The sequence below is a fragment of the Orcinus orca genome, chromosome 15 (genome assembly GCF_937001465.1).
Source record: "Orcinus orca chromosome 15, mOrcOrc1.1, whole genome shotgun sequence".
Taxonomy (NCBI): domain Eukaryota; kingdom Metazoa; phylum Chordata; class Mammalia; order Artiodactyla; family Delphinidae; genus Orcinus; species Orcinus orca.
This window is the reverse complement of record NC_064573.1, coordinates 49,729,293-49,755,759: the sequence shown is the minus strand read 5'-3', so window position 1 is coordinate 49,755,759 and position 26,467 is coordinate 49,729,293. Positions and strand designations below refer to the sequence as shown.

The window sequence follows — 26,467 nt, the reverse complement described above, 5'->3', positions numbered from 1 at the left end:
GGGATCATGACAAAAGTTCTCCATGGTAGAAGTAATGGAATCATAGGTCCATAAAGCTTAATCCTTTTCAGTTTCCAAATATCAATATATTTATCAACAGAGCGGAATTATTCACTCTAAAATTCCATACTATTAAAAATCACACTGAAAGAACTTCTGATTAGAAACAAACAGGGAAAAGGAAAAAAAAGGAAAAAAAAAACCAAACGAACAAACAGGAAAAATCAGCAAAGGCAGATTGGGTAGTACGTTAACTTTATTTTGAATTATAACATGGAATTTGTCATCAAACAAATGAATGTAATGAAAAACTTTGGGGATTCAATTAAGCAAACGATTTGCATAGGAATTGCTACTTCTAAGTTTTAAGATGCAGAGCACTGAATTGTGAATTAGATTAACATAAAGTAAGAATCATCTACCTGTGTGCAAAATAAATGCAATTTAACTTTATTAAAAAAAGTTAAAAATGCAATTTAATTTTAAATAACAGAACTTTTGTTCAGTCTTTGGTGAGGGATTAATACAATCTTCTTCCCTGCTATGGATAATATTTAGACTCATTTAGACTAAATGTGATCCTTCTAAGCTAGAGACCTCTTACCTACAGTTAAGAAGGCCTCCTTTCAATATTGTTAAAGCTACTGAATTCATTCTTTATGCCCCTAATATTGGTCAAGAACATTATCCATTTTAAAGGATCTAACAAATAGGCCCAGGACAACATGCTCTCGTGAAAAACATTAAGTTTGTCAACATTAAGTTTGTCATTTCATCCCATTTTGTCTTTTGGAACTTTGTTATCAGCACCCATTATACTGTTTTGATTTATATCAGTGATGAGCAACCTTTTTTTTTTTTTTTTGGTTGGGGGAAAAAAAGAAAGCACTTCAGGCCACATTATCTTCCTCTTCAAAATGAATATAGCTTTATGAAATTCCCATAAAAGAAGATGTATTTGTACAACTTTGTTGAATAAAAGAAAGCCAGCGTGGAGATGGGCACTGCTTTTTAACTACTAAAATGTTTATATCTGGATGTCTTAGCAATACAGACAGCTTTCTAATATTTTAATCCAGAAATTAGATTGCAGGCTTGTTGCCTGGGTGGTCGGCCCCCTCTCTGGGGGCCCTGTGGGTTGCTCATCCCTGGCTTTGCTTGTGACATGGATTAAAATAAGCTGATCTTTGTTGATTGATTGTTTTACTGATCATAACAAACTTTAAGAGAATATCTTCTAATTTCAAAATTATAACTCATTTACTGACATAAAGATAATACTTTTAGTACCACCACTGCAAGTTGGTTAAAAAAAATATATATATATATACGGTTTAGAACATTTCCCTCCATCTTAACATAGAACATTGGCTGGAAACCAGAGCAGAACATGAACAAGAAAACTAAAGATGTGTTTAAATAAAAAATGCCACCAGTGTTTATTATGGTAGATTATAGAAAGAAGGTTTAATTTTTGTGTGCGCAGTTAGGCACTGACTGAGGCATTTAGACACCATTGATCATAAAGTGCATCGAGTATAAATTTTGACCCCCTTCAAAGGAATAATTCAACAAAACCCAGGTTTCTTTCTTGGAATCAATCAACCCAAAAACACGCACAGATGAACACTTATTAAATACTAGTAACAGTCTTTTATTACTTATACTTCTGCAATAGTAATAACAACATATTATATCACATTTTATCCAAGGACTCCGAAGTCATTGTATCAAGCAATTGGTGTTGGAAGCTCAAGATTCCACAGCATATTAAGTCTACTTAGTTACGGCACAGGAAATAGATTCCCAGCAATAGACCCAAAGTAATGGTTCAAAGAGACAAGCCTACATTTCTTGTGGTTTGTAATTTTCTGAATTTCCAAATTTGCCACTTGTATCCTATCATACCTACAACATTGACTCCAGGTAAAAATGAACAATTTTTCTTTTTTTTATAGTTCAACAGTCCATCTTTGAAAAGCACATGGTGGAATGTCAGAAGTGGCTTTTCAATAATGTAACTTTATACATTATTGATTCATAGAGGAGAACATTTTACACTGGAATGACATACAAATATATGTAAAGTACGATGGAGCCATATCTTTGAGCACACATACATTTAACACAAAAGCAAAAGTGCACCAATTCACTGAAGGTCAGACTTTCAGTCTTTTTAAAGGAACAAAGCTTTCTGCTTCCTTTCTGTTTCTATTTTTAAGACAGAGGGTTTAACTCTATCTTAGAGTTTAACTGAAAGACCCAAGTTGATGTAGTTTAAAACGAGTTTCTGTGGACTCCACGAACATGCCAGGCCCCCTGGAGTGGGGCTACAGGCCAGTGTGAGAAGCCCACTACATGAGAGGAAGGGGTCCCTGAGCTGCTCTGCTTTTGACTCAGGGCACAAAGCACAGCTCTTCTTGGTCAGGGACCCAGCGTGGGCATTCTGGGCGTTTTCTTTCTTCTAGGAATTTCCAACACTATTTGAAAAGCAATTTCTTTTTGGACAATATGATTAAGGTTTCTATCTTTCAGTCGAATATGAAACTAAGTTAGCTCTTCCTGTGTCCTTCTTTACTTCGGAGGAGATGCAATATACGTTCATTTTTGGTTAGTTCTGCCGGAAGTTCATTGGCCTGAAAGAAGATAAGATAGGCGTGAGTGAATTCCCACAGTTGGTGTGGTTTCAGGGACTCCAAAGAGGGGCTCCTGACCCACACTTGCTCCTCCACTGATGAAAAACCCCACTGGACTCAGTCTTTTGTATAAGGCATTAAAGGTTTTCTTTAAATGTATTTAAATATAAATATCACTGGTTACTTTCTTATCTCATTGTTAGCTATTTTTCTTTTTAAAATTTTTTGCAGTATAGTTGATTTACAATGTTGTGTTAGTTTCGGGGGTACAGCACAGTGATTCAGATACACACACACACACACACACACACACACACACACACACACAAACACATATACATATATTCCTTTTCATGTTCTTTTCCATTATGGTTTATTACAAGATATTGAATATGGTCCCCCGTGCTATACAGTAGGCTCTTATTGTTTATTTATTTTATATATGGTAGTTTATATCTGCTAATCCCAAACTCCTAATTTATCCTTCCCTCCCTTTCCCCTTTAGTAACCATAAGTTTGTTTTCTATGTCTGTGAGTCTGTTTCTGTTTTATTAGTAAGTGCATTTGTATCATATTTCAGATTTGACCTATAAATGATATCATATGATATTTGTCTTTTAGAGTTATTTTTTCTATCTAGCCATATCCCTTACTAGGCTATAATCTCCAGGAGGCCAGGGTCCATATCTTATTAATCACTGCATCCTCGTTTCCAGCACAATGCCTAGCTTATCTAGTATGTTGTAAATAAATCGATTTGATAACTTATTAGTTTATTATATAAGGCAGTCTGTCTGCTAGGGACTTGAGACCCATCTTTTGATGAGAAGGCAGAGTTAGGAAACACCCAGAGCATAAGACACACGGGGAAGAACAGCTTCAGTGGCCCGACACCCCACCTGATCCAGCCTCACTCTATGTCCTTTCTTTTCACAGTGCTGCTGAGACACATTCTGTAAGTGTTTACTTTGTGAGTGAGTCCCTATCTTAAGAAATAGACATTATAGGGCAATGGTTCCCAAACTTTTTAGTCTCAAGACTTCTGTACACTCTTAAAAATTATTGAGGACCCCAAAGAGCTTTTGTTTTTAACTAATCGAAACTGAAAAAAATTTAAGTATATTTATTAATTCATTAAAAATAATAAACCCATTACAGGTTAACATAAATAACATATTTATGAAAAAGAACTAAATTTTCAAAAACAGAAAAGTTAAAAGTGTAGCACTGTTAACAGTTTTGCATATTTCTTTACTGTATAGCTTAAAAGAAGACAATTGGATTCTTATATCTGCTTCTGTATCCAATCAATTATCTTAAAGCTAAATTGCCATGTGGAATTTGAAACCACATCAATGAATTTTTCTACTCTGTTGCATTAAAATCCATAGGTCTATCTATCTGCAGGTGGATTTTTTTACCTATGCATGTTTGTAACATCATGTACCGGCCATTTAGAAAATAGTAGCTCACTGAGTTATGCAGATCTTCCAAATGTTGACACATTTTATTATACAATCCTCAAAGCTCACATCATTCATTAATATTATCACTGATTCATCAGAAAAGCTACAGGTATCGGGAAGCTGTCAGGCTCATGTGATGGATACAAGTCCGTTCTTTCAAGTAAAAGTGGAGCTCCCCCCCAAAAGTGGCTGGCTCCCTTTGTAACTCAAACAATTGCACAAGTGCTTTTCCTGAGACTACCATGTGCTTCAGCCTACAGCAGAAGTGCTTGGTGCAAACTTCGAATTTTGTTACATAGTAAAAAGACATACAGCAAGGGTCAAGGTTTCATAAAATTAAAATTGTTTGCTGCTTCATCAAAGATATTCTTAGGTAAAACTGGTATTTTTATAAAATAATCTACAACGTGTAAAATAACTTAGAGGTTTGTACAATCATTTGCCACTACAGTTTGTGACCCTGCTTTGATGCGTGTTAAGGTGCCAACAGTTTCATCCGTCATTGCCTTTGTACCATTACGGCAAATGTCGGCACAGCGAAAAAGGGCAAATAGTGTCTCTGTATTATAAAGAATATTGTTTCGACCTATTAGAACCCTTGAAAGGGTTTTGAGGACACCCCAAGGGTCCACGGAACACACTTTGAGAACAGTTGTTACAGATGAATAAAAGGATGTTCTTGGGAATTCAGGGGAGAGGCAATTAAAGGGTAGAAAGGCAACCACATCAGGGAGAGAACTTGGATGTAGTTGTTTTTTTCCCCTGCAGTTAAACCTGGAACCCCGGCTGCTCTATCTGAAACCCTGATCTTAGGTGAAGCTCCTGCAATACCTACCTTCTAGGCTGGATCCTGCCCTCTGACCCCCACCTACTGGTTGGGACCTCACTTGCTGGGAATGATGAGTTTGCCACAGTGGTCTGCTGTGCAGCATGTCCTGCAGCTGCACTCCTGCCTACCCAAAGGACCCTTGATGCTGGTGCTGGACTGACTCTAACAAGAGGTGCTATTCGATGCTGCCTTAGACCAGAGACCCCTCTGTGGGGTTAAGTCTAGTATTAGCTTAGTTCCTGCAGGAGCAGATGTTGTAGAGGCCTAATGCCTGGGGCTGAGAATAATGCTCCTGGAGAATGGACCTGAGCACCATCCAGTCTCAGAGTACCCTCAAGAAGAACTAACTGTTTTGCATCGGTTACTGGTCCTTGGTGACAGGCTGGCAGGTAGCCAGAGGATCCTCTACAGTCAGGAAGAGGAGTGGATCTAAGAAGCTGCACCTCTGTCTACAAGCTTGTTAAGTTATGGTGTGTGTGACCATCTCCATGAATGTCCATATCCATTACCATTAAAATAGGCTTTATACTCTCAAACTGTATTGCTTCGGTCAATCACATCACTGCTCTGTGTGTCATCCATATAGTTTTAAAAACCTGGTCTCACTCCTCTCTCAGGAGAGTTCCCACTGAATTCTCAAGTTGCTCAGGTTATGACGGCTAGCGCCCAGGCTAGCTCCTAAAGGCCATCTTATTCATTATGGAGCAGGACCATAAGTCCATACTCATGACCCACGGCATCACACCGCTCTCTGTCCCCACTGCTCCTGGGAGAAGATGTGTTCTGAGTCCTCAGTTGAGGGTATCAGGAACATGGGATCCCCACACCCATGGGGATGGCTACGGTGTGGGGAGAGGTACTGGGCCATTGGTTACCCTCTCCTCTGGCATCTGCCCCAGAGCAGAAGTCCTGGAGCCCCTAGAGCAGAAGGGTGCTTCTGTACTAGCTGAAAAGTGACTCTCTCCAGGAAGCCTTCGATAGCGTTCTTCACTTCCTGCTGACAGCCCTTGTCACTGTGTGTTGCAATTGCTTGTTTAATTATCTTTATTCCCCAGTAAACTCTGAGCCCCATGAAGACAGACACTATGTGAATCTCTTTCACTATTATCTCCCCATAGACAATGTTCACAGCACAGTGCATGGCATCTAGCAGGCACTCAATAAGTGTTTGTTGGATGAATGAATAAAGGTCAAGAATACCCCCTCAAGAGTCCTGAGTGGCTGCTGGAATCCCAACACCCTTGCTTCTGGAGCTGCCTCTGAAGAGCCTGGCTTCTACAGGCTGCCTGGTGTGCAGGCGTGCAGCTTCCTGGCAGCTACTCCCAGCTCTCCAAGGGCTTCTGCAGGATAAAACTCCAACACAGGCAGCTACACAGACACTCCAAAGACCAGCATTTTGGTCACTGGAAATTCCCCATAACCATTATTGCTGAGATTCCACGAGACACACAAGGGATTGCATCTTTCAGTTTCTATGTAAAGAAACTGCCTTAATTCAGTACTGGGTGGCTTAGCAACGAAGACTGATCTTTTTAGGACATCTGTGTCCAAGGTGCAAAGATAAGAGAGCAATTGTGATTTCGGCGGGCTCATCACACAGCCAGACCAGCTAATGGAAAACAAACCCATGTATCTCAGGAAGAAATAAACAGAAATGTTGTCTTCAAGTAGTTCAAAGGTAGGAACTGGGGAAGTAATAATTCCACGTGCTAAGTGGAATGAGAAAAAGTGGCGGCTCTTGGCATGTTGTCTAATTGCACTTCTTAATAGTTTCTTTTAAAAATATCATGAAATGTTATATGATTTTGGTTTTATTAATAAAATCTAACACAGTAATAGATGCTTATAAAAATTCAAACACTATCTAAGTATAAAGTGAAAGTTGCTTTTCATACCCTCCCTTGTTAATAAGTCCCCACCATACTTCCTCCTTCAAAAGTCAGTAGTTTCAGGGTGCTTCCTCTAGACCTTTCCTAGGCTACTCTCCCACCCCCAGTCTCTACTTGTGACTGCTTATGCAGATGTTGAGTAGGAGGAAATACAATGACAGTCATTTGTTACTGGGCATCCTCCCACCTCCAAGTTTGGCTTAATTGAAAACTAAGAAAATTTTTGAGCTATGAAAAAATATGGGTTGGTTTTGCTCAACTATACTTCAATTAAAAAAAATATGGGTTGGTTTTGGAACTGTGGGGCAAAGTCCTGTTAACAATATAAAAAGCAACATCTTCCCCATGAGGTCACCAAATGGAGCACAGGCAATTCTCAAGGTACCAGTATCCAACTCACGGAGGATGGTGATTAAACTACCGGAACTTTGACATTTTTAGGACACTTCTCTGATGATAGAATACTTACAACCTTACTCCCCACAACCACTGCCCCCTACCCCTGCCCCACTGTTACCTGAAAATCACTGATAATAGAGGGGTTTTAGTATAGTCCTCTGGGTCCAAATGTACTGCTCACTCATAACCTATGATGACAACATTTTATGCCCTTACTATGCCCAAGGATGAGGAGCGACTGGAGCCAAGATGCTGTCTTGGCTTCAGCAGACGCCGCCTTATCTCTTTGCACAGGCGCCCGATGGAGGGAAAAGATGACTAAGACGGTACCTTGTTTCTCAGGGCTGGATCTGCCCCTGCTTCCAGGAGCAGCGCGACTGCCTTAATATTTCCGCTGAGCACTGCCACATGGAGTGCTGAGGTCCCATTCTAGGAGAAAAGGACAGTGTGTGTCAGGAGAGAGCTCACAGCCATCAGCACTCGGCCTGATGAGACTGTAATGCTAGAGCCTTGCTAATCCTTATCTTCCCTTTTCAAAGTCACATCAGCACCTAGTACAGTGTCCTCAGGGACACCGTGTATGGTCAGTATAAATATTGCCAATAACCTTTTGCAAGTGAAATAAGGCATCTGCCCAGCGTGTACATGATTTCATGCTCACTTGGTCCGTTGTAGAGGCATCAGAACTTGCTGTGGGAAAAACAACAATGCTACGTCAAACATTTTTTTTCTTAAGGTCTTTGTGCTTTTGGTGAGCACACTTCTGCAAGGCTGGAGGAATAGCCTGCTCACCTATGGGCCGAGTTGTCAACCCAGCTGTACACACTCCACACGCGCAGGTGGGCAGGAGAGCGACTGGGAGCTACACGGCTTAAGAGTAAGAGTAGGTGCGTTGAGGACCACCCCCGACCCCAGCCCTGAGTTGGAGCATTTCTGGGTACTGAGGGGTCTAGTGGATAGGTTGCTGACATTTTATGGAATTTACTGCAAATATTTATTGACATAAGGAAGCAGCTATGCGCAGCGTGTAGCTGGATTCTGGGAGGGGAAAAGAGAATATAACAAACCCAATATAAGAACGATGGGCAGTCACAAGACATCTGTTCTAGAAGGTACATATGTCTGTGAATAGTACCTAAATGCAAGCTTAGTTTTCAAATTAACTACTTCATATATATACGTAAAACATTTTCTGATCTTGTAGGCACGTTAAATATCATACCCAGAGAAAAACTCCAGCAAAGTAGCCGTTTTCCCTGTTTGCTTCACCATGTTTGCCATGTGCAGCAATACACTAATCTGGTAATATTTCACTTATCAAAATCTTAACCAACTTATCAGTGTTGCCGAAGTGCAGTGTGGCTAAGAATAAAAAACTAAGCCTAAAAGCTGTCTGCAACACGACCAGATATTGCAAAGTCCATTTCTGGAGCTAGTTTCTTTTATTCGTAGAGAACTCATTTTCACAGACTGTTTATTCTTATTTGCCAATCAAGTTTTACAAGTACAAAGTACAGCTTTTTTGACTCGTAAGCTCATGGAAGATTAGAATTAGCTCACTGGGGCAAGAGAGAACGGCATACCAACAGCAGCTCCATATCAGCTGACAGCAACAACGGAGCCTAAACCCATAAAGAACAGACAGAAGGCATCTAAAGGGCAAGTAGACTTCAGATACATCAATAAATCCAAAAAAGTGCTAAACTACTGTCCCAAGGTTAGAACAGGTTTGGTGTCCTCTATTTAACAAAACACTAGAGTGTATACCAGGAGTCAGCAAACTACAGCCCGCAGGACAAATCTAACTCCCCCCTATCCCTGCCCCGCCTGTTTTTCTACATCCTGATGAGCTCAGCATTTTAAAATTTAAAAAAGAAGACTATTTTGTGACACGTAAAAATATAAAATTTTAGAACTACAACATCCATAAATAAAGTCTGATTGGATGCAGGCATACTTTTTGCTGTTGCCGTATTTTCTACGGCTGCCTGCTTTCTACAATGGCTGAGTGGAGCGGTTCCAACACAGACTGTACAGCCCACAAAGACTAAAATATTTGTTACCTGGTCCTTTATTGAAAAAGACTGCCAACCTCTGGTAGATACTCTAGTTGAGGAATATTTTAATCCAAAATGATTACAACTTAAAAAAGGAGTTTCGGGGCTCTGCTTTCTGGAAGACGCAGCCCTCCAGAATGACACATTCTCTGACGTGTCCAGATGTTTGAGGCTTATATCATTCCACCTAAGGTAACGATGTGGTTCTTTGCCCCAGATAATGAAGAGAAGGAATGTGAGTTCCTATCCCTCATGTTTTCTGGGACACAAATCACGTGTTTCATTTGTGGAGGATTTCACAAATCTTCCAATGATATATCAATATGGGTGATTTCCAATTTAGCAATTTCAGTACCATTGTTTAATTTTTTTCCCCCTAGAAAACTAGGTACCTACAGACTCCGGTTCACTCTTTTTATTACCTTCCCATTTCTACCAGTGCCTGGGAATCTCTAACATGGATAAGTTGTAGGCATGTTCTCTCAGTAACACAACTAACCATGCAAATGGTACCCAGATTCCACTGCAGTCCCCAGTGTGGACTTCTTAAATTTCTATCCTCTCTCTTTTACAGTTGGTAAAATTTTCTCTGTAGGTCTTACCTTCAAAATACCGAGGGTGGGTGAGAATTTCAGCAACTCTTTTATGACATCATTATACCCTTTGTTGGCTGCCTTCAGTAATGCTGTTGTACCATCCTTTACAGAGAGAGGAAAAGAAAAGTTGATTATTAACATATGTGTGTGTTGGATAATAATGAAATGTTGGTTGAGAACTGGGAATGTGCTTGTCAGAAGGAGGCAAAATGTGTAAACTAAAGCAGAGGCCTGCAACGTCTCTTAATCTAAAATCATTTTAGAGCATATTAAACAGTTAATTCTGCGTGAAAGAATACCACACAAAATATGTGACTTATTACATTATCTTCAAACCCTGCCATCTGGGAATTCATGGTCTTCTAGTCCCTTAGAATATTGGGTACAGGAACAAGGGGAATTTCAGGAGGATATTTTTAGAACACAGATGGACTAAAGAGGCATTCTCTGCAGTTCATGACTTAGAAATTAATTGTTGAACTTTTTTTTTAAAGTATTTTTCACTGTGCGGCTTGTGGGATCTTAGTTTCCTGCCAAGGATTGAACCTGTGCCCTTGGCAGTAGAAGTGTGGAGTCCTAACCACTGGACCGCCAGGGAATTCCCAGTTGAACTGTTTTTAATGATTTAAATAATTGTTGAACTGTATCTACTGTTTTAAAATTTTAAATTGCTTTTCTTTTTGCCTTCCCGTGTATACAGCCTTGCTCTAGTCTGTCCTGGGTACCTGCCTACCTGTGGTAGTGGTGATGGGGGGAGAGTAAGAAGGGGATAGATTGAAATCTGTTAAAAAAAGAATGAAAAGACAAGTTCAAAAATTAATATTAAGCTCTGTCATCCTTTTCTGGCCTGAGAAGAGATTTTCCAATTCCCCCTTCCTCCTACTTTCACGCATCAATTTCTGTATTTGGAGGATTTTGCTCACAGAGTTCTCCTGTAGTAAAGGAAACACCCCAGGCTGCTCTAAAGGTTTAGCTGGAATCAGGAGGAAGATGAGAATAGAGGATTTTTCCTTTCTGACTTCAGAGACTGTGGGAAGGAAAAAAGAGAGAGTGGAAGAGAGGACAGAGAAGTGGTCAGGAATGTGTATTTTGGTTTCCCCCTTTGTGGGCTCAGACTTGGGAGAGTGGAGGTGGGTCACACAGGCAAGGTAATATTAAGGGCAAAAAGGCCAGATACTGTAAAAAAAAAAAAAAAATGAAGTGACCCCAACAGAGGCTAAGTGGAGGCCGATGGGGGATGTGGTGCGGGGGTCTGCAGCTCGGGGAGCCGGGGCACCGAGGACCCCAAACCACAGACTCCGCGAGCCAGCTGCACTGTGGCCTGGAGGCCAACAGGAGGCGCAGCACCAGGCAGACCAGCAGCCGCCGGCGGACACATCCCCAAGGGCAGCCGAGGCCTGAGTCTCCTACCTGGTCCTCCCGGGTCATCCAGAGGTCAGCCCAGGTGGAGGAGGAGCTCAAGGAATTCAATATTTTCCCCTTAGAGGGACTGAGCAGCAGTTGCTAGGTTTCAACTGATTCAGACCTTTCCCTTGTTTTCCTGCTGAAGAGCAGGCGGAGGTTGGGAGAAAACCCCGGTGAGGAAGAGACAGAATAAAACTGCGTCTCCTCCGCACGTTTCAGTTGAGTTAAACTCGGAGGTCAAGGCTTCAATGGAAGACGTCCCCATCCGAGCCCGCGCGCGCGCGCGGCGGTCCTCGCACTCACGTGGCGGGCGGCGTCGCGGTCGGCTCCGCGCAGCAGCATCACACGTACCACCTCGCTGTGGCCCATCTGCGACGCGATCCACAGCGGCGCCGTGCCGTCCTGCGGGGAGAGGACACAGCATCCACGGGATGGCGGGTTACGCCCCAGGGAGGGCTCCCAACGGCCCACGACGAGGGTGATTCTGACCCACGTAAGTAGGCTGGCATTGGGCAGTGCCCGGACTACTTGGGTAAGTGCCAGTATTCAGATCTTGGCTTATAAAAGCCATTGCACGGCAGGACCTTTCACGGCCGAGTGTGCTGCGGGGCTCCAGGGAACACGCGTGGGAAGCGGCTGTGTTGCAGGCATACCAAGCAGAACCAAATTCGACAAACCCGGGGAGAGGCCAGCCTGTCCTTATTTTGCCCAGACTCTGCCTGTTTGCTTTACGGGTGGGTTCACACAACACACCCTGCTTCGTGGGGCCCCCTCATTCCTACAGGAGAGGGGGCGAGTTCCTCTGAGGCCGGTCTGAGGGTCAGAAAGCTAAAGACATTGCTCCCACTCTGCTCTTGTGTCCAGAATCCCTCCAAGCCATGTCATTCTCAGGGACCATAATTTTATGCAGGATGTGATACTGTGTCTTCTGGGGGCTGCCGCACAGTGCCCAGCTACAGCAGATTGATAGTTTTGGTAAAGCCTGCTGTGTATTGTGTGCCCAGTGACCCTTTTTCTGTGCACACTGAGCCATGAAGCTGAGGTATGTTGCTCCAGAGAAGAAGAAGTGAAACATCCAGGGGACAGGGAAGGAGTTGACAGCAAGGAGGGTGGTTCCTGCTGGACAGAAAGGAAACTAGAAAACCCTTCTAGTGCAGGAGGGAGGCACTAGAGAGGAATGGGGGAGGCAGGGTCATGAGAGTCTATGTTTTCCTCCTGCTCTGGGTTGAATCTGGGTTGGGTAAGCTAGGGTGCTAGAAACACCCAGATAAATTATAGTGAATTCCAGATAGGAAAGGATTTTCTCCTGTTCTTGGAATGAAACCCAGGAACACTGCAAGCCCCCTAAGGAGCTCTGCGCTCGGCCGGTGCCTCACAGGTAGAAGAGAAACGGCCGTGGGAGCCGTCTGGACCCATGTTGGACACGCTCCCAATACCCCGGGCCCACATCCCCCCAGGAGTCCCTGCCTGCCTGCCTGAAGGAAATCAGAACTGCTGGCTGACCAGTGGCCTGGAGTAAGCCTGGGTTGGGGAGATAAGGCCACGGGACGTCAGGGACATAGATGACGGCAGGGCCCACATATGGTGGACGAGCTGCGCCTTTGGGGACCAATACAGGATGCTCAGGGACCAGGGAGGCTGACAAGCCAGCACAAGGAGCAGACACGAGCATCCCCATCCCAACTCCAATGCCAGGGTCTGACCTCTGAGAACTTGGGTCACCTGGAGAGAAGGTCAGGAAGAGGGAGAACCCAGAACTGACTAACCTTAACCTCAAACGCAATTAAGGTAATGGGACCCAAAGAGACTGCCTTAGTCATGTAAGACTGAATTATTCATCAGTGGGACTGTGGGCTGAGAGCAAGATGATTCAGGTACAGAAGCTAAAGTTTCACTTTCTGCTGGAGGATATCATTTCAGCTCCAGTGTACCACCTGCAGCAGGAGCAGGGTCACTGCCCACTGCTGTCCTGGCAAAGGGACAGAGGACCAAGACCTTTGAGTGGGGTGATGGCAAATCAGGAGCCTAGAAGGATCCGGGGGAAATCCAGCTGGCTACAGCCCAAAGGCTGTGGGCAGGGCCCTGGGAGACCGGACAGAGGGTCTGGGCTCCACAAAGGATTTTCCTGGGCTCAGATGCGGATGCACTTTCCCCTTCTGCCCGCTCTGGGTTCATCTGTTCTTTGTCATCGCCGCCAGAGGGCAGGCAAGGAAAGGCAGCCAGCAGGCTGTTCCCCGTGCTTTCCAAGGGTTTGGTTGTTTTTAAATTCTATTAATTGACACTACTATGTGGGAAAGTGCTGAGAGGTGCTATATCAGCAACAACTATTATATTATAACAGTAATGTTTCTATATTTTATCAAATGTTATCACCTTAATTGCAATAGTCATAGTAGGGGGAAAAAAAAGTCACCACTTCCTGGTTGTGAGACCTTAGGGAAATCCCTCTGAGCCTCATCGTCCCCTTCTGCAAAAACATTAGCCTCACAGAGATACTTGTGAAGGAGAAAACATACAGAAATGTGCTAAGCACAAGGAGTGGCCAACAGATGCTTAGAAAATGGATCTCAATATTATTTATCATGAAAAGCAGTAAGTAATTTAATTTGTACTTTTGTCTACAAAGCATTCCATGTGCTTTATTTAATTTGATTCTCCCAGTTACCCTGTGAGATAACTGATAGAGCAGGTAGGAACGATTGGGAAAATGAGATTTGGGAGAAACCTGTGTATTTCCTTACCGGTGCTTACTTCTCCAAAGCTGATTTTTGAACCCAGGAAGTTGAATGTGAATTAGAGAACTCTTGTCAGATCCAATTACTTATCAGTTGATTATCTAGTTTGTGAAGAGGACAGGTTTTCCTCTTCCGTACACCTCAATTTCTGCCTTGTCATATATTTTCCTTCTATTACAATAGTCAGCTTCTTCATTGTGAAGATGGCTTCATAATAAAAATGAGGGCAATTCAGTCGATTTAGCTTCTTTTTTGTAGAGCTTTGGAGAGAATCGGAGTAGGAAAAACGTCTGAAAATATTTACGTAAGTTTTAAAATACTTCTTGACAAAAATATACAGTTTCAAAGTATATTAAATCAAAGAAATTGTCATGAAGTAGAAGTTACAATCTCAGCTGCACTTTTTTTTTTTTAAAGAAATAGAACACTTTGCTTGAAGAAGATGGGATTCACCGGGGTTATGACAGCTGTTGTTTACTATTTGTGTGCATAACAAGCGGAAAAAAATTTATTTTGCATACCAAGTGGTACACTGGCTCCATGTAAGAAAGGAATGATAAGGAGGGCTGGTTAAAGACTAAATGAGCTGATGAGGTAGTAATGAGTTCCCCACGCCAGGAGAGGCCTGACAGTGGCTGATTCCCAATCAGCTTCTAGTTCCTGATGGATGGTTAAATAGGGGACTTTTGCAGTTCCTTCCAGCTCTGTTATTCCCTCATTCCATTTGAGATAATATTTTCAAGTCTCTTCTAATATATTTTTATAGAGAGGTCACAGCATGAGATGGAGTATATGATGTGACTTGTATTAGAGACTAAATTTTATTTGGTCTTATTTAGGCTCCTAAAGATGATTTAGAAAAAAGAATTAAAACCATAAAGCCATTCTCTCCCATGGCAATAAGTGTATTAAGTGGCACTAGCTCGTTGCTTCTACTGCCTTCCGGTACCTATACTTAGGCTACTTCACCTGCAGGCTTGAGCCAGACAGCAAGTGCTGGGGACCAATTCTATTCTAAGTTGGGGGTTCAAGAGATTATAAGGAACCTCATCAGTAACACAGGGGGGTTCAATAGGAGACACCTTTGCTACCAGCCCTGGAGCCCATTTCTCAGTACTGGGTCCCTCTACTCTGTGTCCTTGGTCCAGCAAATGAATCTGTAAAAGATGTTACTAGATGCCTGCATTGCCCACACCCTGACCCATTCTCCCAGCCACAAGTGATCAGACTGAGGATGGGCAGGCCAGCCAGTCCACTGTGGCCTGGAGGGCAGGGATGAGCTGCGACAGTGACATGGCTACGCCAAGAGTCTGGGAGTCTGAGCTGTAAACTTGGGGACCGCATACAAGATACGTAGGCAGAGGAAGCTGATCAAAATGAAAAGGAGTAGGGAGAGAGAAAGAGAGGAAAGAAGGGACTTTGAGATGACAGAGACAACTTGGCTTACGAGGGAAAGAGAGCAGCCTTGATTTCTGATGGGTTTTCTATTCCAGGAAGGCCTGGATGGAATAGAAATGATAATAACATACCTAACATTTACTAGGTACTCGGTTTTTACTGGCCACTGCATGAAGAGTTTTGCAGGGATTATTTATTTTTTAAATTCTCACAGTATTCCTGTAGCAAAGGTACCATCATTATCATGGTTTTACAGATGAAAAAAATGAGATTCAGGGAGACAAAGCGATTTGTTCAAGGTCATACAGTTCATGAGCAAAACTGGGACTGTGTTTCATTTTCTTATCCATATCCCTGTAACTACCAAGTTGCTCACTTCCCCCATCCGCAGTCCCAGCCCCAAGACGTGGCTCTGGCTTCCTAGCTGGCTCTTAGAATCCTCCTGTCCTGCTCAGGAGCCCGGGCCCTGTATCGGAGCCTTGTTCCAGTTCCCAGGCACTGATCACCATGCCCTGCAGCCTTCCAGGCCTTATGGGCACTCTGCCCAGGCCACAGGGTGTCCTCTGGCGGTCAACGTGGCTTTTCTGAGAGTAGAGGGCATGCAAGCAGCAGGGCCTCCCTACTGTGGTCCGCTCCCTTCTCGGAACCCTCAGGACACTGCACCCATCTGCTGACTCTATGTTGCCCGTTGCCCACCACTGGGTTGCCCTCCAAGCTTACAACCTGGGAGAAAGGATACTGTCTGGGTCCCAGCATATCTGCATACAAGTCCAAACCAAGGCTTCTGATAGAGAAGGCATTTTATAAGATGGCGTTTCGGTCAGGCTTCAAAGAAATGCTGATTAGCATATTAAGAGGACTAGACAGAGATGAGTGATGACTGGCCAACCTCAGCCCCAGGTAAACAGAGCCCGACCTTCGCCACTCTATAAAAGCATCACGTTAATGGGCTGCGTGAGTTGAGTTGGAAAAAGTATATGTCAAAGCATTTTGTTGGTAGGAAAACAGACTAACTAGCCATCTCAGCTAGTGATTAAAAAGGTTTGAGTCACATCAACTCCACTTGGTGAGGACACATAGAACTGAAAATGAGGTTTTAAATGACTGTGGATTTCAATTATGTCTGTGACTCTTGACCTCTTTATTCAGGACAGCTTAGAAGGGAAAATTTTCAAGTTTCAAAACAGTAATTTAGTCTTTCCAGGGATAAAAAATTAAAAAGAAAGAAAGAAAAAAAAAAGAAATTAGTCATTCCAAAATCTGCCTATGGCTTGCTCTATGCATAGGATTCCTTCTCCAAGAGTACTAAGAAGGTTTTCAGTTAGTTCTTCAGTGATAGAATTACAAGGAAAAGTCATTTCTGCTACCGTTCAGGTTCCCTGAAGCTCAGATCAAATGTTAGCTGAATAATTTCAATGCAGCTTCATTCACATCCTGGCACAGTGTACCATAAAATGTCAGGACTCCTTGGAATGGCGAAGCAAAAATTAGAAATCAGATTTATCTAAAAATATTAAGAAATTAAACCAGGCAAATATCTTTGTCCTTATTTTGTAAATCCAAGAATTTTCTGACAGTGATTCAATGTGGCAGCTGAGATTTCAGAATAAAACATTGGCTTCCAAATGTCCTACCTATATAACCGTCTACCACGTACAGGCCATTTTAATGGAAACTTTTAATTAGACTTTTTTTTTTAACCTCTTCATAACTTGTGACAAAGTCAGTTGGGGTTGATAGCACTTTTGCTGTATTTCTGACACTTCTTGTTTTCTTGGAATGGAATTAAATATGCAAAGTTTACTCTTTTACAGAAGACAGAACTTGGACTAGTCTGACCTAGCTAGATCACCTTTAACTATAAGCTTGTGGTAGTAAAAAGATTATGGTGTGAGGGTACAAAGGGGTTACTGGCACTCTATGAAAAGGAAAAATTTCATCACTTTCCCCCCTAAAGCAATTCATATTTTATAAAACACCTCTCCCTAAATAACAATCTTTTCAGATCTGGACACTCACAATTCCAAACAGTTGCATTAGATGTAGTTGTTGGAAGAGCATGTCACTTGCTCCTTGACCTAAGGGTGGGCTCCTCCCGTTCCCAGGCTGGGTCGCCCACTTCGCCCAGGTTATCCTCACTCCTGAGGGATGAAATACAGCTGTGGCGTGTTGTGGCTACCACGGCACTGATGGCTCACTCTTTTTTTTTTTTTTTTTTGCGGTACGCGGGCCTCTCACTGTTGTGGCTTCTCCCGTTGCGGAGCACAGGCTCCGGACGCGCAGGCTCAGCGGCCATGGCTCACGGGCCCAGCCGCTCCGCGGCATGTGGGATCTTCCCGGACCGGGGCACGAACCCGTTTCCCTTGCATCGGCAGGCAGACTCTCAATCACTGTGCCACCAGGGAAGCCCTGATGGCTTACTCTTCAACTTCTTGGCTTTAATGCCATCACACTACTCAATTTAGGGTTAAATGGACATAATTCAGGCAACATTTGAAATATGATCTCTTATGTCAACTTGGTTTTTTACAAACAGTACCTTAGGCATACAAATAATGCATCTTTACAACCAGAGTTTTTGGAGTGCCAGATGTACAGAGAGACTGGACCATCTCGATAATCTCTCATTTCTAAATTCGCAGTGGTACCCTCAATAATGGCCTCCAAATCAAACTTAAGCAATCTAAAATAAATTCCTTTCATTAATTTTCAAAAATGAAGACTCTGATTCAGAATCAATCAATGATTTCGAAATAAGAAGGACCAACAAGAAAATCCTAAATTCCAATTCCCAAATGTCAACATTGGAAGGTATGGAAGTGCTATTTTTTTCTAAAAGCATCCTTTCCCAGGAGTATTACTGGGGCCATCCAAACCTAAGAACATCTTTAAAATTCTAAAATTATGATCTTATATTCATAGCAGTGTCTGTCACATGACAAGTGCTCAAGAAATACAGAGTGAACATTTAATAAAACAATTATCAAAATTTGGGAACTTGAAGATATTATCAGGATCATTTTGTCCAGCCTTCTAATTTTCAGATAAAGTAACAGAGGTCCAGAGAGGTTCATTTACTTGTTCAAAACCACACAGCTAGTTAGTGGCAGAGTTGGATCTAAAACTCAGGATTCCTGACCTCCAATCCACTTTGCCCAAAGGCTCTTTCTTTTCTCACGTTCCTTATGCACTTGGATTTCTAAAGTCTGAAGAAGCCTGTGGCCAAGAGCTCAGGCCGACCTTAAGGTTCCTATAGCTATTCACTAACGAGAATACAGGTCTTCCCATATCAGGCCACATGACAGTGGGAATCTGCCTGCATGTCATTTACTGGTAAGTTATCAGCTTGACTTTTCCCTAGAAAACTACCTTTAAAGTACTGTTACCTTAATCTGAAATGTTTCGTTAAAAACAAATGGATTAGTGCAGAAATAGTTATGAGAGGCTAATTATAATACCTTACATTTGGATGGTTCTTTACCATTTATAAATGTGGCCTGTATTACCTTGTAGTCCTGTTCCTTTAAGTATCAGTTAATGGATTTGCCAGATAACAACTTCTTTTGGTAAATGAAGTCTCAGTGGTGTTGTAATGGTGAGAGATGAAGGTGCAGAACCCAGTAATGATTCCAAGAACATGGACTCCTCTTTGGCTCAGCACAAGAAGTGGTGGGTAAGAGATAAGGCAGCATATCAACAGAGAGACTGAGCAAGGGCAAGGCTACCTGACCCGCCTCTACTTACCTATGTCCCAGGCTAGCCTACTCTCCTGACCCCAGTACAGCCATCATTTATTTGAACAGGAGATGGCAGAGTCTGTACTTGTCCTCAGACGGCAAACATCCTGAATAGTGGTATCAGCCTGATTTCATAGGCTTTCGGGTGAGCCCAAGGCAAAGAACAGGGAAAACCCTAATCAAAGATGAACTTTTACCCAGAGGCAAAAGGGTTTAGAGACGCCCAGTGTTGACTAGTTATCTTAGGCACGTGCTGCCGCAGGACCGCAGGACCGCCCCGCCTACCGCCCCATGCGCACGCGCAAACATTACCTGCCTCGGCTGGTTGACCTTTGCTCCTGAGGACAACAGTAATCGAATCACATCCAAATAACCACCTTGGGCAGCTAGGAAGAGTGCGGTGGCTCCATCCTGACAGATAGCAAATTGAAAGTGTTAACAAGTCATCTTTCACATTTATTATAAAAGAAATTAGATTTTTATTTCCTCCCCTCCCCCCCTTTTAACATGTGTGGCGTTTTCTTCATTGAAGAACCATTCTAAAACATCACACTAAGTCAGGCTGAAAGGTAAAGTTTAAAATAGACAGTTGTATAAGGATGAGTTACGACATATGTAATGACTGTTCACTCTATAAAATCTTGATCATACAGCTTATGGTACATCTAGCTGGAAAACTCAGGTTTTCCAAATAATCATTTTCCTCTGTCTGCATAGGTTTCTCGTTAGCTGCCTTCTGCTTTTGTTGCATGATCTCAGAGTCCACCCTCTTGTATTTAGATTTAAAAAACATACACATTTAATACAATTTTCCATTGCAGTCCTTTTGTCACTGAGAGCTTAAGTGTTCATTAAAAAACAAACAAAAAAATCTGTTAATAGAAAACAAAAAAGAAATCCCTCAAATCTATTTTCTGTGCTCTAATGAATTGGGAAAGAAAAGTATCCTTTTAATTAGATATTCCCTACTCCTTTCTCTTTCGTGCTCCCTTATCCATGTTCTCCCAACATGCAGTTCCTCTAAGCTTTAAAACACAAGATGCTTCCAGAATACCCACCCTGGTAAGAATGTCCATGAATTCTCTCCATGCCAGCCCGGCAGACGCCAACAATACCTATACACACAACTAAGCAGTCGTGCATAAAAAGCCCAAAGCAAGTGCTTGTTTCCAATTTTCTTTAGTTTTCTTTTTAACTGGGCCTGTACATCTTTTGGGTGTTTCTTTTATCTTGAAGACGTATCATTGGTTAATTTCAGCAAGTACATCGGTCAGTCGAGAGCACACCTCCTGTCCAGGTGCTTACTTCACACAGGCAGCATTCACAGGACAGAGTGAGCCTCATTACTTTCAGACCTAAGTGGAAAACTACTTAACCCAGCTAATTACCACCCCTCACAGTCAGGAACATTAACCACAGGATCAAAGTACCTTCCCTACAAGTCCAACCAGGCAGAGGGTGCTGAATTTCCAGTGGGGGTCAGCTGAGCTGCCAGACTGCCCTCAACGCAATCATTAAAAAAGTAATCAGCCTGTACAGATTCTTTCTTTGTTTTTGGCCGTGCCACTCAGCATGTGGGATCCTAGTTCCCTGACCAGGGATCAAACCCGCACCCCTGCAGTGGAAGCTCGGAGTCTTAACCACTGGACCGCCAGGGAAGTCTCAGCCTGTACAGATTTTTAAGCAAATGTTTGATATGGGGATACAATTTTCAGCTGTTCCTTACTGTGTTGCCACAGAAAGTCTTCCCTGCCCTTAGCAGCTGATAACTCTTAGGAATTTTCCAAAACGGATCTCCATGCATTGGATTTTTTTTTTTTACTGTGCGTCACACATTTCTGTTCCTAGAAGTTTTCAAGAATCATTGACACTCCCTGCCCCCTGCCCTGTATTTCAACTGTTTTTAATGGAAACATTTATATTTGGACTGTTTAGGTAAGGGTAAAAGTCTTAATACAAAATGGAAGTTCTGGTGCATGAAATTTCTAGGTTACCTTATAACAGAGAGGAATTTACCATGGGAATGGGATCTCCCCAAACTCTACATTTCTAAAATTAAGTGTTGCTTCAAGGAGCCTTATGGAAGAATGTTATCTAACAGTACAAAATCTATACCCACAGTCAATTTGGATTGCTGACTATTAATGGTAATGCTATGAAAACAATAACCCATTTTCCTTTTCCAAAGACAGGGGCTCTTCCTATTCAACCTGCACATACATATACTCATACACACTCTCAGATACAACTTCACTATATACAGTTGAAGAAATACAGAGCTGCAGACCCCTGTTTCTCAGATGTGGCCACATGTCAGAACCACCTGTTGCCCAAGCTGCCCTCAGAGACTCCAGTTTAGTTGGTCAGGGGTGGGCCCAGGAAGTGGAATTTTTTTTAATGCTCCCTGGTTCTAATGGACAGCCAGAGTTGAGAATCATTCCTTCAGACCACAATCAAGTAGTTTAGTCACTGAACCAGGAATGCTACAGGTTCACAGAGTGGTAACAGATTTTGAAGTGCAAAGCCTAAGGCTAGTTTCTATGGAAAGAGGCTGGTGATTTGTCAGAGGTATCTGTGCAAACTCTGGAAACGGTGTTCAAATGGAAAAGTTCACACCTACACATCTCATTACATGTCTATGAAAGTATAGCACCCCTGGGCATAGGGCTCATGTCTAGTGGTACAATAGCCTAAAATATGGTTCCTAGACAAATGGAAGCAGGAATTCTTCCACTCTTCACCATGAGACTGTCAAGTCACTTTATCTCCCCATATTTTATTTTTTCCTCCAAAACAAGAATAACATTTGCCATAAATTCTACGGAATTAGAGTGACCATTAAAAATGCTTGGGTAATGTGCTAATTGCCAATTAGCGGCAAACAGACCCACACTGGCAGTGAATGCCTTTCAGGGTCAAGGGCGTGCATGTATTTCAGAGGTCTTCATTCACCCATCCTCACTTCTCTTCCAAATAACTTGATTTCTCCTTTTTTGTGTTCTTCCTTCCAAATAACTCTACAACAGGAGGACTTGTGTTGGTTTTCAGCAAGTCCACACACTGGGCTTGTCGTGTTACAAATAAGTATGTATCACATTATTTTTGAAGCTCTTAATTACATAGGTACATGAAATATATCATATGTGCAAGAGATTTAAAAGGCAGAGCAAAGATGGGTAAATAAGATTATGGGTTTCTACATAGAAAAAGCTCACCTGGTTAACTCTATCTTTTTCCTTTGATGTCTCAGACGTCACTTCTTTTTTTTTTTAACCCATATTCAAACTGTTCTTTATTCTGCCTAACATGCATTGATACAATTGTAAGCTGAAGGTCACCAAGGAATATTTTATTGGTTCTTCTGTTCTTTTTAGATCCATGAGATGATCAGACAAGAAATTCTGGAGCAAGTCCTCAACAGGGTTGTTACCAGAGGATCCTCCCCCATCACTCATTTCATAGGTATTGAACTTTGGAAGGGTGGATAAAGTTGTCAGGAACATTTTTATTTAAATGTCATAATGCTTTTGGTCCTGGAAAAAAAATTTAATGATACAGTAGATTGACATCTTTAATGACATCTTTGATTATGATGCCAGTAAAACAGAAATGCATTTATATTGTCTATGGTTGTCAAGAAGGAAAGGAGCGTATAACTAATGAGTGAAACTTCTATCTTACGTCAACTTTCTCTCTTCTTTGTTTTAATACTTCTCAGGTGAGTGCTGTCCTTCTACTATCACTCATTGACCTCCCATTCTCTTAACCCTTGGCATTCTGACTTCAGTACTGGTCTCTTTGGTGACCTCTGAGTGTTTTGCTCTTTTAATACATATATCCTAATGCCTAAATCCACGGGTCGTATCTTAATCACCAACTTTCTTAATTTCTCTATCATTCTACACTGTTTACAACTCCCCTGAAGTTCTCTGATAACTGTAATACTTTGCATCAGATGCCACTTCTGGCATCGGAATTTAGACTGCGATGCTATGTGTGATAAGGGAGTGAGCAAGTGTCCCCCAAGAGCCCCCTTGAAACACACTCACATAAAGTTGGTCATGGATGTTGGCTCCGTGCTTCAGCAAGGTCTCCACCACCTTCATGTGCCCATACTGACTGGCGGCCAGAAGGGCAGTGCCCCCGTCCTGCGGTCATGAGAAGTATAAACGCGTTAGAAACAGTGAGAGCACAAATCTTATGAGCAGATGCTCCTCACATGGTGAGAACTTTGGAAAAGAATTTCCCATACATAATAACAAACTCACTTTTCCCCTTTTATCTCTTTTACTTTTTCTTTATAATCATGACAGAGTTCATCTTAAGGGCATCATTATGTTGTATACTGGGGTGGCTTGCTTGAGATATATTACAGCTATTTGCTAAGTTATTATAATTAATTTAGAAATTTCTCATGTCAAACGCAGAATCATCTCTTTGTCTCTCAATAAAGGAAACAGAACAGGAAGTCTGTACCAATCAGTTGTGTCTTGGAATCACCAGAATCATCTCCTGTGGTCTCACCAGAGACCCAACTGACAAACATTGGCTTCTCCCTATGGGTCCACCCAGTTGTAGGTCTCTGAGATTAAGGTGTTTTTAGGGAGTAGCCCTCTTGGGCCCCTGCCTTCATGGGACGAGATCTGCATGCACTGAAAGCGGGGATAACTGCAGCCTATTCCATGTGCTTCTCACTCTCCTGTTTTGCATTTTCCTTTGAACACGTGCCAATTTGTCCAGACCTCTTTTAAAACGTGGGCGCTAGGATTCAACAGAGCACTGCAAAGTAGATGTGGCCTGATGGGACATTCCTTGGTTCCATCTCCTCTACTTTTATCTCTGTGCCTAAATTAGAATTAGCTTTTAAGCCAACCACACCAAATACTGACTCACTGAGTTTGTGGTCAACTGAAACGCTTTCTTTTTTTTTTTTTTTGGCTGCATTGGGTCTTCATTGCTGCGTGTGGGCTTTCTCCAGTTGCAGGGAGTGGGGCTACTCTGCATTGCAGTGCATGGGCTTCTCATTGTGGTGGCTTCTCTTGTTGTGGAGCACAGGCTCTAGGCACACAGGCTTCAGTAGTTGCGGCACACGGGCTCAGTACTTGTGGCTCGTGGGCTCTAGAGCGCAGGCTCAGTAGTTGTGGCGCACGGGCTTAGTTGCTCCGCGGCATGTGGGATCTTCCCGGACCAGGGCTCGAACCCGTGTCCCCTGCATTGGCAGGCGGATTCTTAACCACTGTGCCACCAGGGAAGTCCGTGAAGCCCTTAATGGTTTTTCTCAGGTGCTGGCCTGAGGCTTTCTCTTTTCCCATCTAGGATTGTTGTGTTGTTTCTTTGGCTCTGTGAATGGGTATGTGGACATCTGAGCCAACTGTAAACAATCGAAGAACGTGGAATCTGGTCCTAAAATACAATAGATATAAGATAGGGTGGTTTCTAAATCTGGGCACAGAGTGTTTATTCAAAATGGCTACCCTCGCAGCCCCACCCTCAGATTCAGTAGGTCTGGAGCGAGGCCCAGAAAGAGGCATTTGACCAGCCATGTGAGGTGACCGAGAGGTGCCGGAGGCAGGTGGGCCTCCCTTGGAGAAACACTGCTGCACATGGTCCCGCATTCACAGGCAGGCAGGGTGCTGGGGGATGCACATGGCTGAGTAAGGCTTCAGCAAGGGCCCGGCTGTGTGGTGGGAAGAGCTGCGTTTTGAAGGGTGGGGAATGGAGGAGAGAGACTGGAGGGCTGAGGCTGGTGGGGGTGGGTGGAGGTGGAGGCGGGTGGGCATTAAGAAGTTGCTTATTAAGCTATTAGCAGCAACGAGCACCAATGTTTCCAAGTTTTGTTGTGTCAATCTTCCCAGCTTTTTGCCTAATGGGTTTAGAGAACAGATAAAACATGATGATTGTCATAGAAGAGCTGATACCTTTTATTTTAAAAAACACATTTTTGGGGGACATAGGTTCAATTACAATGAGAACAGTTGACACAAAGTTTGGTTTTTTTTTTGTTTTTTTTTGCGGTACGCGGGCCTCTCACTGTTGTGGCCTCTCCTGTTGTGGAGCACAGGCTCCGGACGCGCAGGCTCAGCGGCCATGGCTCACGGGCCCAGCCACTCCACGGCATGTGGGATCTTCCTGGACCGGGGCACGAACCCATGTCCCCTGCATCGGTAGGCGGGCTCTCAACCACTGCGCCACCAGGGAAGCCCACAGAGTCAGTTTTGATGACAGGATCATATTAAAACTCAAAGCCTCCTGACACTGTCTTCTTCCCATGGAAAACTCTTGGCCACCTGCAGTTGACGTAATGGAAACATGTGGAACTGCTCGCCCTAGGTCCCATGTTCCATGGATTTCTGGGACAGCACAAACTGGCTCAAAGGCCAGCATTAACTTGTTAGCCAAGAAGAACGAAGCAGCCATGTGGTCACACACGATCATTTGATGTAGTTCAGAGTTGAGTCAGGTTTGTAGAACTTTTTATTTTTAGTTGTATTGCTTTTATAATTAAAAATAAAATGATATTTAATATAAAATATGGTACACATGTATTTTGGATTACTGTATATTATATTCAGCATGTCTGGAGGCGTGTACACAGTCCAACAGTAGGTTTTAGAAAAGACAGAAACCCTTTCTGAAATTCAGATCTACTTAATAGTGTTTTAACAGGAAAAAAAAACTCTACTGGAAACTGCCTTGATATCAAAATATCACATACAATAAATTAAGAAAACCTAAAAGTTTCCAACTAGGGCAAATTTTCAGGAATTTTTTATGACTGAAGTAATTTTTTATGACAGAAATAAGTTTTCAATTACAATGTGATGGCAGTTCAAATTCTTCTACTACAAAGCATTATCATGAAAGGTCATGTTGTGAACACAAAATTTATCTTTCTGCAGCCTCAGTTTTCTTATCCACATGTCAAACATGAAGAATCAATGACTTCTTCAAAGGAAGAACCCCAATTCCTTGCCCAACTATATAAACTGTAATCATATATATTTCAGTGAGGACATTTCAGAAAGTAAACTGTCTGCCAAACCCTCCTTAGAAATCTCTCAGATTCACTAGGATTGGCTTAATACTTCCAAGAATTCCTATCATAGCACTGGGATTAACCTTGAAGCAGAAAAAAGCATATGAAAACAGGGAAAGTTATAAAGCACCTGCTACTGTATCCATCCTGATAACAAAATTTAGTGTCCCAGAGTAGAAAGTTACCAGTACAAGAAAGAATCTAAGCAATTCCACCCACCCCGCCTTCTCCAACTGTGAGCCCAAAGTTAAAATGTCGTGTTTTGAATTGGATTCCTAGGACTAC

The 26,467-nt window shown here is 42.6% G+C and overlaps 1 protein-coding gene across 7 annotated transcripts in view; it reads right to left on the bottom strand.

Moving 5' to 3' along the window:
* Positions 1-427: 427 nt before the first annotated feature.
* Positions 428-26,467, bottom strand: part of ANKRD29 (ankyrin repeat domain 29) — a 44,368-nt gene continuing 18,328 nt past the window's right edge. For 6 of the 7 annotated variants that reach the window (XM_004273752.3, XM_049698135.1, XM_049698134.1 and 3 more), the window contains 6 exons: positions 23,196-23,294; positions 19,459-19,557; positions 11,580-11,678; positions 9,879-9,974; positions 7,550-7,648; positions 428-2,636 (listed from right to left, as the gene is read on the bottom strand). In XM_004273752.3, the coding sequence (XP_004273800.1) occupies positions 2,553-2,636; positions 7,550-7,648; positions 9,879-9,974; positions 11,580-11,678; positions 19,459-19,557; positions 23,196-23,294 (576 nt within the window). In that variant the 3' untranslated portion in view covers positions 428-2,552. The remainder of the gene's footprint in view (positions 2,637-7,549; positions 7,649-9,878; positions 9,975-11,579; positions 11,679-19,458; positions 19,558-23,195; positions 23,295-26,467) is intronic. The other variant, XM_033435321.2, reaches the window with a different exon arrangement.